The following is a 20,189-nucleotide window of genomic DNA, read 5'->3' on the forward strand; positions in this document are numbered from 1 at the left end:
GATGGTGGGGGATGCAGTTAGCACTGGGTGACACCCCAGAATTGGGGTGACACAGTCGGGCCCTCCTCTTGCCTTCTCTGCAGCAGCACTGGTCTCTTCATGAGAAAGCCAGCGCTGCTGCAGCAAAAGAGAGGGCCCACCAACTGGTCCCCTCCTGAGTTCGCTGTGGCAGCGGTGGTCTCCTCACAAGGAGGCTGGAGCTGCAGCAGGACACGCTGAGCGCACCTTTTTGGCTACCCCTTTGCAGCCCCCTCACCTCCCTGGCAGTCCACCTGGCAGCGACCCCAGAAACCCTCCGCTGCACAAGGTGACAACAGGGATGGGGATACTACTTCTGTAAAGCCCTAAACATACAAACCTGTTTGCAAAGCCTGGCAACTCTAATGATCTATAAAAATCACAGAATCATAGCATTGGAAGAGATCAAAAGGGCTATCCAGTCGAACCTTTTACCATACCACACAAATCACTGCCAACAGATGGCCATCCAGCCTGCTTAAAAAAAAGTCAGATAAATTAGTTTCCCTACTGTTTACCTGTAAATGGACAACCCTCTGGAACACATCATCTCTCATGCTCATCTCAACATCAAAATGAGAAAGCCTTTTATCAGCTTCCGTGCTTGCTGCTCGCACATCTTTATCAGGTGAGACATGCTGCGGGAAGTCCAACATGCTTCTTTCCACTATTAGAAGACAAAAAAAGAAAAAAAAAGAAAATATATTGGACAATAGTATAAACCCAAACATCTTAAGACCTTCCATTGTGAACAAATTATTTAGTTTTAAAAAAAATGTGACTAGACTGCATAGTGCTAGAACGACTGTGAAAATGACTGAATCTTTTGCCAAGCTGTCATGACGACAAGTTGATTACATGTTATAATAAACTAAGGCAGGTAGGCAGTGCAGTAATTTTTCTAGGAAACATAAAATAGAATTGCAGTGCTGAAAGAAGCTGATAATATTTTATAAAACGTGATCTCAGTATGAAAAGAAATACATGTCATTTATTCTTATATTAATGGCCTCATAATAAATCTTTCAAAAGCAGTAAACAATTCTTAAACCTTCGTCTTGAAAGTGCCTTTGAAATATGACAACAGAACTTGGTTGACTACATATATTCTTCTAAAATGGAAGACTAGGTTGTTTAACCTCCCACCCCTCCCCAAATTGCTGCTGAGCTACAGTAACTTTGATGAAACTAAGGGCATTTCCAATGGAAGATTTCTAATGTAACCAGTTTTCAATGGGGCTCCAGCATATTGGGAGTGGTGGTGGTCAAGAACAGATCCCCTGCATAAGGGAAGGGCGCACTGTATGTGCTTTCAAGATGCTTATTGAATTATGAGATATGATATGAAATTCTTTATTACGGTCAAAGACCAGCATAAATATAAAATATAACACTGAATTATAACAACCCCATGAATTTCAAATAGTTTTCTTAGGCAAGGGATATTCAGAGCTGGTTTTGCCTGTTATACATTGGCTGTCTCTAAACCAAGTAGTAAACAGGGCTGAACCTACTTAGCTTCCAAGATCAGACAGGCTCTATTATCTTTACCTTGTTTATAGCAGTATGGTATATCTGTGTATGTATACATATATAATATATAGAGAGTAGTATATATTCAGAGAGCGTAAGTGGCTCTGTTGTCACCTTGGGATGGTGTCAATGGCAGCCTGCTATCCTGTCCCAATCCCTCTAGTTGCAAGTTGAGTAAAAAACAAAACAAAAATAACTGCCTTTCATTGTCTCTGTGTGTCTTCAAGTTGCCTGACAAATTATGGCAACCCTATATGTTGAGTTTTCTTAGGCAAGGAATACTCAGATATGTTTTTGCCAGTTCCTTCCCCTGAAATATAGTCTACAGCATGTGGTATTTAGATTCATGACATCTGGACTCCCTGCAAAATTCTATGGATGAAATAGATAGCTGTTTAATAAAAAAAAAACCTCCAGTGCAGGGACACTTCACAGCAGTTACAGATCTGGCCAGTGTTGTGATAGAACACCACCTTGAAATCCCTTGAGCATCTACATATTTCTGTCTTTATTTGTATCCTGTCATCCCATCAATAACACATGTCAACATGCATGGATATACAGTGGTGCCTCGGGTTACGAAAGTAATTCGTTCCGCGGCCGCTTTCGTAACCCGAAAAGCCTTCGTAAGCCGAATTGCCATAGGCGCTAATGGGGAAAAGCCGCGATTCCGTGCGAAAAAGCCGAAAAAAGCACCAAAAGTTTTTTTTGTAACCCGAAAAAACATTCGTAACCCGGAACAATAATTCCCTATGGGATTTTTTCGTATCCCGAAAATTTCGTAACCTGGGTATTTCGTATCCCGAGGTACCACTGTACCTTTTCCTGTTTGTGTCATAACAACCTTGTAAAACAGGATGGATTGAGAAGTCATGGTGATCTAAGGAAAAGGGTGGGAAGCTCTGCCAAGTCTTTGAGTTATTTTTACCATAAAGGGGCCTTAAGTGGACCATACCTGCACCCCATTCCTCCTGGGTTGCTTCTAGGTGTGTTTTTTTAAAAGGCCTTGTTCTAAAAAAAAAACGGCCTGTAGGGGCTGAAATAATATTTAAATAGACATCTACATTCCCTAGAGACTGACTGTTTTCATGTTGCATTTTGTTGTCAGTTTTGAGGGGGATTATAGCCCTGATCTAGGGCTAAGTGAATTTCATGGTTGATTAGAGATGTGAAAAAGTTCTGTCAAATCTTATTATATGGATTTTGCATGTTAATATGTAACTCCTAGGAAGATATAATCTAGTACTGTAGTAGATTCATGACTTTTTGAGTTGTAGTATCCATTTGCAACATTTTCTCCAACTGCTCAGGAATTTCATCTGTTACTGATTATCCTTTTTGACCAACTACCTCTCTCTACTGCCATTACTTGACTTCCCATATATGTTGGCCAGGGTACAGAAAGTGCAATCCATGAGCCCCATTACACTTAAGCAATCTCTAAGAACCACATACATTTTTGTTTACACTAGCATAGTGTTCCAGCAGGATTCTCACCCTAACTTATTCTGTGGCTAAGGACAACAGGACATTTTTTCAATTGGTATAACAGGGTGGTATGTGTATGTGCATTCAAGTCGCCATGAAATATATGGTAAACCCATTAGTTTCTTAAGTTTCTTAAGTTTTTCTTAGACAAGGAATATTCAAGCGGTGGCTCACTATTGTTCTCCTCTGAAATATAACCTATAGCACCCAGTATTTCTTGGACTTCCCCCATCTAAGTACTACCAGACCTGACCCCACTTAAGCTTCTAAAATCAGGTGGGATTCTGTGCTTTCAAATTAGTTACACTTTTAAATGCATGAATGAATTAATTAATTTCTTTATTCTGGTCATAGACCAGCACAGGTAAAATGGTACAGTATAAAAGAAGGCAAGTTAAAACATATTTAAAATCAACTCCCTCCAAGTTAAATTACATCCCCTTTTTAAAAAAAACAACAAATAGGGTTACCTGCTTGGAATGTGAGACAGAATGAAATTCACATTAGAGAAAGAAGAGAAATTTTGAAAGTTAGGGAATGCAAGGAATGAAGGTACAACAGACTGTTCAATATAAAGCAGAAAAAAATTAGATTATAGAGGTTCTGCAGCTGGTCACGAAGCATCCCCACTCTTGGCTTAAATTTCCTTTTGATTTCTTCATTCTTGTTGAAGAAGTCTCTTGTTCTTCCTTTTTTGTTGTGATCTTTTATTTCTATGTCTTTATTACTATATTAGCTTTCTTTGTCCCAGAACACAAGCTGTTGAACTGTTGCATCCAGGGCTCTGACCTTATTTCTGTTATCCTCTACTTTTACTTTTAATCTGTCCATAACTGTTTGAAGAATTTAATCTGCCATCCATTGACGCGTCTCCTTCTTCTTGGCTGCAAATAGTATCTGCTTGCATTTTCCCCTGACAATTTCCCTGGCTTCAGTCTAGAGTTATTCTGGCTTCTGATCACTTAGGCAAAATAGTGCAAATCTATTTTTTACATTACAGTGGGCCCTTGCTTTATGCAGGGGATCTGTTCCGGACCCCCCCCCCCACATAAAGCAAATAACGTGTAAGCTTGAGCCCCATTATATCCAATGGGGCTCATGCTCGCCCCGTGGCCATGTGCACCATTCGCAAGCCCCACTGGATATAATGGGACGCGTGCTCGCCGCGCGACAATTTCTGTGTGTGGGGCGCGCGTGCATTTCCCAGGCGGCTTCAGCATATGCTGAAAGCCGCCTATAAGGAGCCCGCGTATGGCACAGGCTCACTGTATTATAAAATTCTATAGGTATGTTCTTCAGGTTGTATTTTGGCACAATCATTGGTTTAGTGTTTTTCTTTAGCTTTACTCTATTTTTATATTCATAGTTCATGATCTGTGACACAATCTGCTCCTGGGCTTGTTTTTGCAGAGAAAATGGAGCTACTCCATCTTCTGCTTCTAATTATGTAACCTGATACCTATATTGGCCATTCGATGATGTCCATGTATACAGTCACCTCTTGGGCTGTTTGAAGAATATGTCTGTGATGAACGAACTGCCAGCCTTACAAAATTCAATGAGTGGCTCTGCTACTTCATTTCTTGATTCTATGCCAAATTCTCCTACAGTTTATTATTTTGCTCTGTTTCCTACTTTTGCATTCCAATTGCCTACAGAGCATATCACGCTGGGGCTAATTTCAGCATTAAAGAGAGATTAAAGCACATTTAAAGTATCCTGCAAATGAAGCGGAAATGGTGAGTAACTGCATGAATGATTATCACACGCAATTGCACAAATAAAGTGATATCAAGAAATGCACTGTCGCTGAAATCCCGAAAGTCAAAAAGATGTGCATGAATACTTCTTTATGAACGCTTTAATGATGCGTTTTGTGCGACATCGTGTGATTGCGCAATTACACAATTTTTCTGGGATAATCATAGTATAAACTCCCAATCTTCTTTGTATGATAAACTCCTATGATTAACAACAACTCTTGTTCTGGTGTAAGATCAATTTTGTTCTAGACTCCAGCATAGAATATTTCTATTTCTTCTGTAATGAAACATAAATTTGGATTATGGTTATCTTTATGGGTTTTCCCAGACTTTGCATTACATCATTTGATTTCTTTTGCTATATCTCTCCTCGCTATTAATGCTACCCCATTTCTTCTTAGATTTTCATTTCCTGAGGAAACCACTATAATCATTTGACTCAAAATGCCCCATTGCTGTCACATATAGCTTGCTCACCCCAAATATTGCAATGTTTCTACATTCTATTTCTTGTTTTACTATGGCCTGTTACAGACAGCCAAAATAAAGCTGCTTCGAGTCACAGTGGAGGTATGGTGTTTCTATGATGCATGCAAGAGTCCAGAAGTTGCACCAAAGCCACGCTCCAGCCCTAGGACTGGAGCGTGGCTTTGGTGTGGCTTCTGGACTCTTAGGACGCATGCATTGAACACCATACCTCCACTGTGACTCGAAGCAGCTTTATTTTGGCTGTCTGTAACAGGCCTATGTCTACCTTCCCCTAATTCAAGTTCTCATGTTCTATGTCCTAATATGTGTTGTGGAGCTACAGACATTCCTTGCATCTGTGAGCATGTCAACAGCTATCTGAACATCCTTTCAACTCCAGTCCATTTGTGTCATTAGCCACAGTGCTACTTGTACTTATCCCCTGCTCTTCCTAAATTGTTGAATGCTTTCCAAGCTGGCAGTTACTTCTTCAGGCACCATTTCTTGTTTTATTTTGGATTGTCTCATCATATGGTTTTAATGGTAAAAGACATTCAAAGGGGTTTTTACATACCTCCTTCTGTGCAATACTAACAAGCATTAGCTACGCTGCCACTTCCATTGTCTCTGACAGATCCTCTGTTAGGGTTACCCTTCACTAGTGCACCTGCCTGGTGGGTGTTTCACACATTTAATCTGGCTCCTCAGCAAAAGCGTGTTTGACCTGGGAGACCCTACTAGCAGCACTGCTGCCGCCAGCACAGTCTCTTGCCTCACAGGACCACACAATTCCATCACTGCAGAAAGGTAGTTCCATGTGACTATAAATATATCTCATAAAATTTATTCCCAAGATGTAGGTTATGAATGATAAAAATTATAAATTGGTTATATAAGGAGTATAGGATATAGTAATTAGGCAACACTTATGTTCTTTAGAAGTTGCAACTTTTAAATTCGTTGTCTTAGGCCTGTTACAAATGGGCCAGAAAGTACGCGCAGAGCGCGTACTAGGGTTAGAAAGGGCCGGTGCTTCTGCACCTCCTAACCCTAGTGCGCGCTCTGCGCGCACAAAATGGCAACGGCCATTCCACATGGCCGCTGCCATGACGACGTCACGACCGCGCCGCCTCTATACGGGGCGGCGCGGACGTGACGTCCTCACTCCGCACCAGGGTGCTTAGTGCGCCCTTAGCGCAGAGCAGGAAGGCGCTCCGTTTCGGAGCTCCTTCCTGGTTTGGTCCGCTGGGCGCAGCCTTCACACCAAGCCCCAAGGACACCCCTTTCCAGGCTGCGGGGAAGGGGCTTTTTGCCGCTTCCCCGCAGCCTGAAAAGCGGCGGATCGGGGCCTCAGCGGCTGCCGCTCTGGACACTGAGGCCCCGATACCCCGGGAAAAGGGGCGGGTGCAGCCCGCCCCAAACGGGCAGTCTGTAACCCACCTGTGTTAAGTATGAGGGTATGTAATGTCTAATGTTTTGTAAGTAATGTTATTGTATACTGTATATATATTGTATTGTATTGTATGTTTTGGTTTTTGTTTGTCTTTCTTTTAAAAATTAAAAAGTTTATTTAAAAAAATGAATGATAAAAAGATACAAAACCTGTGTGTGTGCGTGTGTGTGCGCACGCGCGTGCGTATTAAATATAAGATAATAACTATGGATTTCTCTTATCTACCTTCTGAAACTCTATCTAGTTAATGCCAATATTTTAATACATATATAAATATGCACAGAGAGAGAGAGAGAGAGAGAGAGATTCTTCAGGATAACAAGCTTCACATCAAAGTATAACAGGAGATTGCATGGGATGGCCTTGTGGTCTCTTCCAACTCTATGATTCTAATGAACAAACGCTGTGGTTTTTTATAACCTACAGAAGTCCATAATTTTCCATATGCACACATGAGTTGCCAATTTTCAATCTGATCTACACAAATTGAAATAATTACAAAATCATGTAGCTAAAAATTAATTCCATACTATAAGACATATAAATATTAATGCTTCTGTATTTAGCTACAAACAGCTGACTTTAATTTTTTGTTCTATACATTTGTCCTCTTCTGATTCAGAATTTAATTCTTCCCTTCTGGTGCACCCTAGAGGGATATGAGAATGTCATACTTACCTGAGTATTCAACTTCTATATCTGCCAAGGCCTGTACAGTGTTTTCATATGTGACCTTATCCATATCAAGCATCCCAACACTGTTGTAGACTTGCTTTGTTTTTCTGATGAGTTCCTCAGTCCTTGTTCTAATCTGTTCTGGTGGCAAATCCCATTTCAGAAAATTTCGATCTGCTGCACTATAGGAAGCGGCCTTGATAAATGTAGTGATCTCTGTTCCCAGTGTCATTCTGAATAAAATCCTTGGGCCAACAGCTCTGCAATTAAAAATACTGTAATAAGAAAGCCAAAAAAAATTGCAAAAAAGCAAACAACAACACCCAACTTAAGTACTGTAATGTCCTTCTGGCTGGGCTTCCTCTTTCTCACCTCCGTCCTTTAATCTCTGTTCAGCATTCAGCTGCACGCATTATCACTTCCACCCACCGCTCTGACCACATCTCTCCTGTTGCTGTTAAAATCCTAAAGATGCAAAATGAGGCTCGAATTTGATCTCAAGAACCTAATAATTCAACCACTGACTGTGAGGAAGAGAACAAATAATGCAGAATAAAAAAGTCAAGACAAATAAACCACTTGTCTGTTTTGATAGAGCAGTTACCTTACAATACAAGAAATGACAATAACTTTGGAAACATGTGAAATAATTAGAAGGTGAATCCAACAGTCCTTTTGTGGCAAAATAATGTCGCTGTAATGTAGCAAGACAAAAAAAAAAATCAAAACAGTAACAGCTAAAAGAAATGAAGATTAATGTAGGAACATCAACATTCACCCCAGTAGATCCACAGAAATTTTATCAGCACCCATGGAGAGAACACACTTATCATGGTGACAGCAAGTACAACATGAGACAATACAGAATCTAGCTTATACCTCCTTCCCCCCAAACCCAAAATGGAGAGTAGAAACTGAGCTTTGCAGTCACAAATACCATGATTCTCCTTAGGACAAGGGACTAAATTATGCAATGACAAACAATCTGCAGAAAAATCTGTCCTCAGAGATAGTGTTAGTCCCGTCACAATAGCCAGACCGTTCCATGGCCCAAAGTGGCCTGCAAGCAGGACTTACAGGCATGGCCCCCTGTTCACCCAAGTGAAAATAATAAGGCTCTGCTGTTGTACCAATATCCCTATTGATATATTCACCTGGTGCCTCCTGGTGTCAGTGGGAAGACAGTAAGAGAGCCATGTGGGCTACATCTGCACTGCAAAAATAATCCAATCTGACACTTCATTTACTGTCATGGCTCAGTGCTATGGAAGCCTGGGATTTATAGTTTGCTGTAGCACCAGAGCTCTCTAACAGAGAAGGATATGCATCTCACAAAATAACGAATCCCAAAATTCCATCGTATTGAGCCTTGGTAGTTAAAATGGTGTCAAATTGGATTATTTCTGCAGTGTGGATGCAGCCTTGGCTAAAAATAAATGTACGTACTCCTCAGCAAGAGCCAATTTATAGCCCTTCCTGTATCCGAGGATCTCAGGGTGATCGGTATATAATAATATAATTCTGAAGAGTTTAAATCAAATTAAAACATTAAGAATAATTTTTAAAGATTTAAAGTATGGTAACCCATTTAACACTTAGAACAAGACAGAACAGTTTAAAACAACTAAAATCACTCACACAAGCAAATTTGGATGAAATCAATTACTATCCCAAAAGCTTTAGTAAAGAGCCATGTTTTTATATAGTGTTGGACTAACAATATTGATGTTGTCTGCAGGGCCTCTAAGGGAAGGGAATTCCACGTAAGAATACCTCATTAATAAGTCTTATCACAACTTAGCTATAACATTACTGTACTAGATTATAATCACATCAATAGAAACTAATAATAAATTATTTAGGGATAGTTGTGTTGGCCATGTAGCAAAGTGCAGTAACATCCAAAATCCACAAAACAGTGGTACTTTTATTCAGCCAACCAAAATGCACAAAATACATTGTGCTTTGAAAGCTTGCATTATGCTTTTTTTTTTTTTTTTTTTGCATTTTGGATGGTCAAATAAAAGTATCACTGTTTTGTGGATTTTGGATGTTACTGTACTTTAACAGTAAATTAGATATCACTTTTTGTGGATCAACAGTAACTGGAGCAAGTGTCATAACTAAGCTGTTAGGATATCCCTGTTATCACCACCTTATCAGAACTATAAACACAACACACACTTCAACCCTAACTTTGTTAAATGCTGTCAAGTCAGCTTTATCTTAATGGCAACCCTATGAATGAGTGTCCCTATCATCAACAGCCCTGCTCAGGTCTTGCATTGCGAATTATTGTCATATTGCTGACACTTCTTGCCAAGCTGTTTTAACTGATGTTATTCCAGTTAAATGTTTTTATTGTTATTATTTTGTATTGATGGGAGGGAGGGTAGAAGGGTGGGGTTTTGGGGGGACTGTTTCCTTATTTTTTCTGTGACTTTGTATTTGAAATTTTCCTTGCTGCTACCCGCCTCGATCCTCAAACGGGAGAGGTGGGATACAAATAAATATATTGTTGTTGTTGTTGTTGTTGTTGTTGTTGCTGCTGCTGCTGCTGCAGATTAAGGGATGTGGCTTCCTTGATAGAGTCTATTCATATGGAATGTGGTCTTCCTCTTTTCCTACTGCTTTTCAGCTTTCTAAGCATTATTGTCTTTTCTAGTGAGTCATGTCTTCTAATGATATGTCCAAAATATGGCTGTCTCAGTTCAGTAGCTTCTTAAGTGCCTTCCAACCTGGGTGTGTCATCTTCTGGCACCGTTTCTTTTTTCATTATGGAATGTCTCCTAATACGGTTTTTATGGTAAAAGAACATTCAAAACGAGTTTTGTTGTTGTTCTTGTTGCTAACTACCCTCGAGTCAAGGTTTACCATGCCTGTTTCTGTGCAACACTAAAAAATGTTAGCTATGGTGTCACTGACATTGTCAGAGAAATCCTCTACCAGTGTTATCCCCCAACAACACACACACTGCTGCTGCTACCCAGTGCTTGCTTGACACATTTAACCTGACTCCTTAGCACCCATAAGTAAGTGACTATAAAACCACCACCTCTCTAATTTCAAGACCCTGAACATAACATGAAATAGTGTGGGGAGGAGTAAGAAGAGAAGACTTCTTATGCACTAACCATCAGGAGAATACATGCACAACACACAGACGACTCATAGCCACAGTTTTTAATTTTAAAAACTTCAGCCATAATAAAGTGAGTTCTGACAGCATCAGAAACACACTGGATTGACAACCTTTTGTACGGTCCCTACACTGCAGACAGCGAAGATGGATAACAATGAAACATCCTTCCCTACTGTTGAATTTCAAAAGAACATAAGAGACCAAGGTCCTCTTGACATAAGCTGTAGACAGAGTCCAAATTCTCCTGATTTGGTTTGGACTCCACCTTCAAAGGAGGATTTAGGAGTGTGTACCTTAACATAAATTAGGGACACAATCATAGCTTGATATTTTCAGTTAAAATAAAGACTAGAGAAATCTTACAGAAAATTTTGAGTAAAGTTGCACAGAATCCCTCTACAAATGCAGTCCAATACATGTCCACCCAGAAGTATGTTCCATTACGTTTAATGGGCCTTATTCTCAGTTGAGTATGACTACAGCCTTAGAAATATTGTACTTTCTGCAGATGCAGCACTTTTGGTTGTGCAATTAAACAATAAACTACGGAGATAACCAATAATTATCCATGCAGTTAACTAGTAAAAAGAATTGCTATTCTGCTGCTATCATCCTACTGACCTTAATGACCTAAGAATTTATCCACATCATGTGACATTAGAAGCCAGCTAGTTACTAGTGTCTTGAACAACTACATTTCCAATATGGATTGGTAACACAGGCACTGCTGAAGACACTTTCAGCAGCTTCCGGACAACAAGCAACTTGCATTATTTATGCCTCTTGTAGAAATGAAAATTTAATTAAGTGTCAAACTCGAGGGACTCTCTAAATATCTATAAATTCTCCTGTAGGATGTCTGTATCAGTCATTCATGTCTCAGATGTATATCATGCAACAATTTACTGCCACGTCCTATGCAGCACTATACAGGCTGAGGTGCATCTAAACCCAATACAAATAATGGGTTTTAGCAAGTCTAAATCAGCATAGGAACTGCTTGTTTGAATAAAGTATGCTCTCAGATTAGAGAGAGGTTTATGTAAGTAGTGTCTAAAGACTTAGAGAAAATTTAATGTGTTGAAGAAATGAATTATGAACACGTAAATCAAGACAAACCTTTTGACAATACCTTCACCACTTTACAATACTTATACTAAGAGAGACCACTTTAACTGTTAAAAGAATAATTGCTTTCAGGTCTCCCCAGTGCACTCTAAATATGTCAGGATATCTAATGATAGCACAGCCAAGTACATTTCAAGAAATTCACTTCCAAATACATATCACCTAGTCAATGATTTTCTTGCTCTATTTCTATGTCTATTTTTTTTTCAAAAAAACAAAAATAGCCATATTGGTCTATGGTAAAATGAAAAACACAATCCACAGTCAGGAATGGCTTAATTAGGTTCATCAAATAAAATGCCACAAAAGCATGCAAGTTTTTGAGTTCTCCAGAACTTTCCATGGCTAGGTCCCACATACATTAGTGGATGGGAAAAGAAACCAAGTGTAAGCATCTGGCCAGACGTTGTAAAATCAGCAATTAAACTCAGCCCCAAAGGGGAAACTGGAACTGTATTAGTAAATAAAAAAAGTGGGCCTCATGCTGTACAGTCTTCCTCATTCCCTTACATTTGCAATCTGATGAATGGTTGGGAGAAAGTGATCACAGAATCATAGAATTGGAAGAGACCACAAGAGCCATCCAGCCCAACTCCCTGCCATGCAGGAACTCTCAATCAAAGCACCCCAACAGTTGGCCATTCAGCCTCTGTTTAAAGACCTCCAAAGAAAGAGACTCCACCACACTCTGAGGAATTGTGTTCCACTACCAAACAAATCTTACTGTCAGGAAGTTCCTCCTAATGTCTCTTTTCCTACAATTTACATCCACTGCTCTGAGTACTAGTCTCTGGAGCTACAGAAAACAAGCTCGATCCATCCTCAATATGACAGTGGAGGATAGGGAGACTAGATGTCTCATCCACAGGGTTGTCATGAGTCTGAAAGCAACAAAAGCTAGAGAAGAGTGCTAAGCATAGGGCGGACAGTGAAAAAGACAAACAAATGGGTCCTTGAAAAGATCAAGCCTGAAATCTCCTTGGAAGCCAAGATGAAGAAGCTGAAACTGTCACACATTGGCCACATCATGCAAAAGCATGACTCATTAGAAAAGACATACTAAGAAAGGTGGAGGGTAGCAAAAAAAGACAAAGACCACTTGCCCGATGGCTAGACTCAATCAGGGAGGCCACGGATCTGAGCCTCCAGGACTTAGACAGAGCAATGGAGGATGGGGGGTCTCACCCACAGGACTGCTGTGTGTTGGGCCAATTTGAGGACAGTTAACAACAAAACAAACAAAAACTTGAGAAGAGTGCTAAAGGTAGCATTGACGTCCAAAAAGGCAAGCAAACAGATCCTAGAATAGATCAAGCCAGAAATCTCCCTGGAAGCCAAAATGACTGAACTGAGGCTCCACTAATAACAAAAATCCATCAAACAGAGATACCTGTATTGGGCCAACCAAAATGCACAATGTACATGTTGCAAGCTTTCAAAGCTTCACTAGCTTCTTCATCAGGCAAGGTGTTAAAAACCATAGAGGTGAGAAAAAAAATTTTAAGATGTTATTCATAGGCATGCATTGTGATGTTTCTCTTCTTAGTTAAGATGGTATGGAGGCACAAATCTTGCAGGCTGGCACCTCCTCCTTCTGGCCATGTGGCAACTGGGAGATTCTCAAAGTCCAAGAAATTTAACATCTCTTTGCAACACAAAAAAGATACTTCCTTTGGAATCCAGCATGTCTCCATCCTTTGTGAGGCAACATGCCCCTTTTGAATTGAGGCTGCCGTACTTCGGCCACATCATGAGAAGGCATGATTCATTAGAAAAGACAATAATGTTAGGAGAGGTAGAAGGTAGAAAGAGATAAAGGCCACATGCCATATGGCTGGACTCAATCAGGGAGGCCATGGGACCTGAATCTATATGACCTAAGCAGAGCAATGGAGGATTGGGCAGGGTGGGTGGGTTTGGAGATGTCTTATCCTCTGGGTCACACAAAAGCTGGAGAAGAGTGCTGATGATATGGCGGACAGCCAAAAAGACAAACAAATGGGTCCTTGAACAGATAAGCCTGAACTCTCCCTGAAGCCAAGATGAGGAAGCTGAGGCTCTTGCACTTTGGCCACAGCATGAGAAGGTATGGATCATTAGAAAAGACAATCATGCTAGAAAAGGTGGAGGGTAGGAGAAAAAGAGAAAGACCACCTGCCAGGTGGAAAGACCCTGTTAGGGAGGTCAGGGGTCTGAATTTGCAAGACCTCAACAGAGCGTTGGAGCAATAGCAATAGCAGCTTCATTTCTATACTGTTTCATACCACCTAAGCAGCCTCTAAGTGGTTTACAATTGTAAGCTAATTACCCCCCAATAAGCTGGGATACTCATTTAGTGACCTACAGAAGGATGCCAGGCTGAGTCAACCCTGAGCCCCTGGCTGGGACTGAACTGACAACCTTGTGGTTTGTGAGTGAGTGGATGCACTACAGGTTTTTTATTTATTTCAATCTCTCTCTCTCTCTACAGGCTCCTTCCCTTCGGACTTCAAACATGCTCTCATTTCCCCAATTCTGAAAAAACCTTCTCTTGACCCCTCCTCTTTGTCTAGCTATCATCTGATTTCTCTTCTTCCTTTTCTTTCTAAAGTTTTGGAATGAGTTGTTTATTCACGCTGTCTTGAGTTTCTTGAAGCCAACTCCATCCTCGACCCCTTTCAGTCTGGTTTCCGCCCAAGGCATTCTACAGAGACAGCTCTCACTAAGATCTCGAATGACCTTTTACAGGCCAAGTCTACTTTACTCTGTTCTCATCCTTCTCGATTTGTCTGCAGCCTTTGACACCATTGATCACTGTCTTCTAGTTGACATACTCTCTGACCTTGGGTTCTCAGACTCTGTTCTTGACTGGTTTAGATCTTACTTGTCTGGCAGATCTTTTGCAGTAGTTGCAGTAGGTCAGACTTCTTCTCCTGTTCCCTTATCTGTTGGAGTTCCCCAGGGCCCTGTTCTGGGTCCGCTTCTGTTTTCTCTCTACACACTGTCCTTAGGAAAACTCATTTGCTCTTTTGGTTTTTCCTACCATCTGTATGCCGATGACACCCAGCTGTATCTTTCCACCCCTGACCTTTCTCCAAGGCTTGAACAGCAAGTCTCGTCTTGTCTCACAGCTATCTTGCAGTGGATGTGCCATCGGCATTTGCAGCTCAACATGTCCAAGACAGAGCTTCTTGTCTTTCCGCCTAAGTCCACCCTTCAACACTCCTTTTCTGTCTCTGTGGACAACACTTCTATTCAACCAGTCCAGCAAGCCCGCAGTCTTGGTTTCATCTTTGATTCCTCTCTGTCATGTATCCCTCAGATCCAGACCACAGCCAAGGCTTGTAGATTCTTTTTGTACAATATTGCCAAAATCCGACCATATCTCTCTGCCTCTACTGCCAAGATCCTGGTCCAAGCCCTAGTGGCCTCATGACTTGATTACTGTAACATCCTCCTGGCTGGGCTTCCTCTTTCTCACCTCCGTCCTTTAATCTCTGTTCAGCATTCAGCTGCACGCATTATCACTACTGCCCAGCGCTCTGACCACATCTCTCCTGTGTTGGCATCCTTTCACTGGCTCCCCCTCCCTTTCTGTATTCAGTATAAATTCCTGCTGTCGACATTTAAAGCCCTCCATGGTCTGGCCCCTCCTTACTTATCAGACCTTCTTTCTCCTCACCTTCCCACTCGGGCCCTCCGTTCTGGTAGTCAAGGGCTCCTGTCTCAGCCCAGGATTTCCTCTGCTCCATCCCGGATTTGTCCCTTTTCACTTGCTGCCCCTCACTCCTGGAACCTTCTTCCCCCAAAAGCAAGAGCCATCACTTCTTTAACCAGCTTCAAAACGGAGTTGAAAACCATCCTGTTCAGAGAAGCCTTCCCAGGCATTGCATAATTGTTGCTTACTATTTGAGGTTCTTTTGGTTCCTGTTTATCGAACCATTTCCTGTATTGCTATGTACTGTATATGTATTATCCTACATGAGAGTATGTATTTTCCCTGGAAAATGATTAACCTTCCATTATGAAGCCAAGCCCTCCCTCCAGTCCATCTGCCTTGGTCCAGGCCTTGGAGGTAGAGAGGAACTGCTGGACCTCATCCCCTTTCCCTCCACCACTCCCTTCTCCTTCTGTGTCATGTCTTTTTAGATTGTAAGCCCGAGGGCAGGGAACCGTCTAATTAAAAAGATTGTATGTACAGCGCTGTGTAAATTTACAGCGCTTCATAAATAAAGATTAATAATAATAATAATAATAATAATTGTTTATTTTTATTCCCAGGATTATATCCTGCCTTTCTCCACAATGGGATTCGAGGCATGTTGCAATATTCGTAAAAGACAAAGCTAAAACACTGATTATAAAGTTTTTTTTAAAAAAATAAATAATACCAAGCTTAAAACATAGGTTAAAAACAACAATGGCGTTTATCATATGGGAGGGAAGTGCCCAAATCCCGTGGATAAATGGGGCATAAATCCGGGAAGATTCTGCAAAAGCGGGATTTTCAGACCACATCCCCCAACGTCGCCATTATCCTGGACCTTACCCCTGAATTAAAATCAGTGTTTTGTCCGCTTTTGGCTACTTTTGACTTGAGGGGAAATCCCGAAAAGGCACATTTTGGCCACTTTAATTGGAGGTTTAAGCCCAGGATAATCATAGAATCATCGAGTTGGAAGAGACCACAAGGGCCATCCAGTCCAACCCCTTGCAGATTAGAAAGCTGGGCCAAAGCTAACAAAATGAAATTCAATATGAAGAAATGTAAGGTACTGCGCTTAGGGCAGAAAAATGAAATGCAAAGATATAGGATGGGAGACACCTCGCTTAAAGAGACTACATGTGAAAAGGATCTAGGAGTCCAAGTAGACCACAAGTTGAACATGAGTCAACAGTGCGATGTAGCAGCTAAAAAGGCCAATGCAATTTTAGGCTGCATCAACAGAAGTACAGTATAGTGTCTAAATCAAGGGAAGTAATAGTGCCACTTTATTCTGCTTTGGTCAGGTCCCACCTGGAATACTGTGTCCAGTTCTGGACACCACAATTCAAAAAGGATGTTGAGAAACTGGAGCGATGTTTGGGGGAAGCAATCCTGATTTTGCAGTATATTCCTGGATTTAATCCCTTTTTATTCACAGGTGATAAACTCCATAGTTAAAACAGTAACAACCATGAAAACCGTGGTAAACCAGCACACCATACCATGTTTCCCTGAAAGTAAGACACTGTCTTATATTTATTTTTCCTCAAGAATACACACTATGGGTTATTTTCAGGGGAAGTCTTATTTTTATGAAGTATGATACAACAATCTACATTTATTCAAATATGATTAAGTCTTCTTCTGGAACATCGTCATAACTCTCTAAACTCGGATTTCCATCCCGATTTCTTGTGACCCCATTTCCTTTAGAACCATTGGTCCCAATCTTTCTGCTCCCTTCCTGCCCCCTTCCGTTCTGCACCAGGCCTATCACTATGTCTTATTTTTGAGGTATGGCTTATATTGCGCTAATGCTTAGAAATCCTGCAATGGCTTATTTTATGGGTATGTCTTCTTTTCGGGGAAATGGAGTATATTATTCAAGGAAACTTCACCCACTAAGCCACCTGGGCTCCAGGGGTCTTGGCGATGTCTCACCCACAGAGTCGGCCAGAGCCGGATAGATGGCTAGGCAGAGCAATGGAGGACAAGGGGGCCTTGGAGGGGGGTCTTGCCCAAAGGGGTTGCCTGGAAGGCAGCTCATCCACCAGGAGCCCTGGTGGCGCAGTGGTTAAACGCCTGTACTACAGCCACTCACTCACAAACCACAAGGATGTGAGTTCAATCCCAGACAGGGGCTCAGGGGCAACTCAGGCTTCCATCCTTCCAAGGTGGAGCACCCAGCTTATTGGGGGTAATTAGCTTACAGTTGTAAACCACTTAGGCGGTATAGAAATGGAACTGCTATTGCTGTACCAAGCAAGGAAAGGGGAAAGGCCTTGGGGCTGCAGCTGCAAACAAAAGGCAGTGGAAGAGGCAGTGAGGAGGACCCCTCCCTGCAGCCCCCCAACGGCCCCCCACTCAAAGGCCCGCCCAAGCCCCTTCTCCCCATTGCAAGCCAAGCCAAGCCCCCGCCCCATCTCTTCCCTGCAAGCCAGTTACAGTACCTGAGCAAGCTCCAGCCCACAGAGACGCCCAAGGAGAGCATGGAGGGGCCAAGGGCAGAGAGAGACAACGGAGGAGGGAGCAAGCTTGTTGCAACCTCTTCAGAGCCTTCCTCTCAGGGAGGAGGAGGAGGAGGAGGAGGAGGAGGAAGCAAGCGCGCCCCGCGCGCGCGCGCACTCTGCCCTGTTCTGGCAGGCAGCCTCCCTCCCTCCCTCTTCTGGGCGCGCTCTGGCTCAGGCTCGCCCCCGCTGCTGCTGCCAGCCACAAACAAGGGCTGCAGGGGAAGAAGGCAGGAGGCTCGCCTCTGCTCAGGCCAGGGCTGGACCCAGTTTGCACGCTCCCCGGAGGAAGAGGAGGCTCCGGAGGGGAAAGGAGGCCACCTTCTCCAGCCACAGCATCCTTCCTGACTGCCCCCATTTGCCTCTGCGCGCCTGGGAGGTAGGGCTTGCCTCTGGTTGCCTTCCCTTCTTGGGCAGGCTGCTCTTGCTGCTCTTGCTGGCTGTTAAAGCGGGGAGGATGAGGCCGAGGGGTGGCTTGGGTGGGGAGAGAGGGGAAGCCGAAGAGGTGCCCTTCTCAGTTCTTGGAAGGGAGGATGTAGGATGGCTCAAGGCATCCCTGACTGTCTGAGGTCGCATCCGCACTGCAGGACTATTCACCCGGTCTGAGACTGCTTCAACTGCCCTGGCGCCCAGCTATGGAATTCTGGGAATGGTAGCTTGGTGCCACAATAAGCTACCATTTCCAGAATTTCATAGCAGGTTGTCAGGACAGTTAAAGCGGTCTCAAACCGGGTTAGTCCTGTGGTGCAGATGCAACCTCAAGATGCCTTGAACCATCCTTCATTACTTCTGTTATCATTACATCCCTTTATGATATATGAAATCCCTAGTGGTCTCAAACCAGGTTAGTCCTGCAGTGCGGATGCAGCTCCCCCAGGTCAGGCACCTTTGTGTCTCTAGAAAGTGTGTGCATATGTTGGGAGGGATGAACACAACCAGGTGGGTTGTGATGGTGTTGCATCCTCCCCCCATCCCTTGTAGAATAAGGATATTCTGTAATAAACAATCAATTCCTTGGACAGATAAAAAAGGCTGCAGGACCTGAGGTAGACACTTTGGCTGCATTGAATCCCTATGTTGGGAGAAAGGCGGGATATAAGAAAATATAATAATAATAATAATAATAATAATAATAGACACATCCCAGTGGAGAATATGGAGCTGGGTGAGTGAAGCCAGGTTGCCTTGGCGTGTGCCATTTCTCCTGGGTATATATATGTGTGCATGTGTGTCTATTTGTGTGTGTTGTCGACGTGTAACATGACACTCCCCCCCTTGCCTTCCCTGCGCCTTGATCCCCAAAGCTGTCAACCTGCCAAAGGGCTTTGGAGAGTGCATCTGTTCCTGGCGCCTTCTACTGTGGAGTCGATGAGGTTTTCAAAAGCACACTCCCCAGGAGTGACACTTAAGATATTGGGTTAGCTGGTTACATAACTGCATCAAGTGTATGGGGAATATAGATAAAATGTATGCCAGTACAGACATTGTGCATCTTTCTTTGTCCATCAGTGTCCAAGTGGGCCGGGCCACACTGAAAACAAAATTCACACTTTATTCTGTGACAACACTTGTGCTTCTCCGTCAGCGAGATGTTCATCACCGTCGCATTTGGCACTCTAAACAAAACCACTTTTTGTCTTTTCAGCATCGCTGTTGGGATATTCACAGGAGTGTTTTTTTCCAGAACAAAAGTGGGAAAGGTTTGTCAGGAGGAGCTGCCAGCCTATGAAGCAGGACTGAAATACTGTACATTACTCTTTTTTTTTCTTTAAAGTTATATAATTTCTAACAGGGAAGATGCTGAATGCGAAATGAAGCTCTGAGTCAGTAGTGTGTCACTAATGACAAGTTTGCATTGAGGTCACCATGTTATGATTTTTGTTCTGTGTTAGGAGAAGGCTATGTATTTTTTTTTTTATTTGGGGTTGTTCATTTTAATGAAGAAGTGGTTTTTCAAATTAGCAGTGTCATAGTGTTTTTTAACATGCAGAGTTATTTTAACATGCATAGATTATTTTAAACATGATCCATACAGTGGCAGCTGGTGAATGTTGGAAGTGGTGTGGTTGCTGTTTGCTGGTATGTGTCTCAATTGAGTACAGTTTATGTAATGTGTATGATCACAAATAGTCCTCATCAGCATGATGCCTGTGTGGAGTATATGTGTGTACTGATGTAGGGTAGCAAAAAGCTTGATTTTTGGGTTAGAGGAAGATGCAGAGAAAGGAACTCAATGTATTTTGGACTAGGACAAATCATTTGCTTTTTTCTGAATTCCCAAAATAGCAAAGACAAGAAATGGTGAAGAATGGGCTTTCCGCTCACAATT

The 20,189-nt window shown here is 42.3% G+C and overlaps 2 protein-coding genes across 3 annotated transcripts in view; one reads left to right on the top strand and one right to left on the bottom strand.

The window, feature by feature from the left end:
- Nucleotides 1-17,941, bottom strand: part of NLN (neurolysin) — a 44,754-nt gene extending 26,813 nt beyond the window's left edge. For both annotated transcript variants that reach the window (XM_042454086.1, XM_042454085.1), the window contains exons 1-3: nt 17,804-17,941; nt 7,402-7,658; nt 537-685 (exon numbers count right to left, since the gene is read on the bottom strand). In XM_042454086.1, the coding sequence (XP_042310020.1) occupies nt 537-685; nt 7,402-7,658; nt 17,804-17,844 (447 nt within the window). In that variant the 5' untranslated portion in view covers nt 17,845-17,941. The remainder of the gene's footprint in view (nt 1-536; nt 686-7,401; nt 7,659-17,803) is intronic.
- A 45-nt stretch (nt 17,942-17,986) lies between these two features.
- Nucleotides 17,987-20,189, top strand: part of SGTB (small glutamine rich tetratricopeptide repeat co-chaperone beta) — a 29,109-nt gene continuing 26,906 nt past the window's right edge. Inside the window, exon 1 of the mRNA XM_042454091.1 lies at nt 17,987-18,239. The gene's annotated coding sequence lies outside the window, so the exon portion shown is untranslated. The remainder of the gene's footprint in view (nt 18,240-20,189) is intronic.

The sequence above is a fragment of the Sceloporus undulatus genome, chromosome 2, assembly GCF_019175285.1.
Source record: "Sceloporus undulatus isolate JIND9_A2432 ecotype Alabama chromosome 2, SceUnd_v1.1, whole genome shotgun sequence".
In the NCBI taxonomy this organism is placed as follows: Eukaryota; Metazoa; Chordata; class Lepidosauria; order Squamata; family Phrynosomatidae; genus Sceloporus; species Sceloporus undulatus.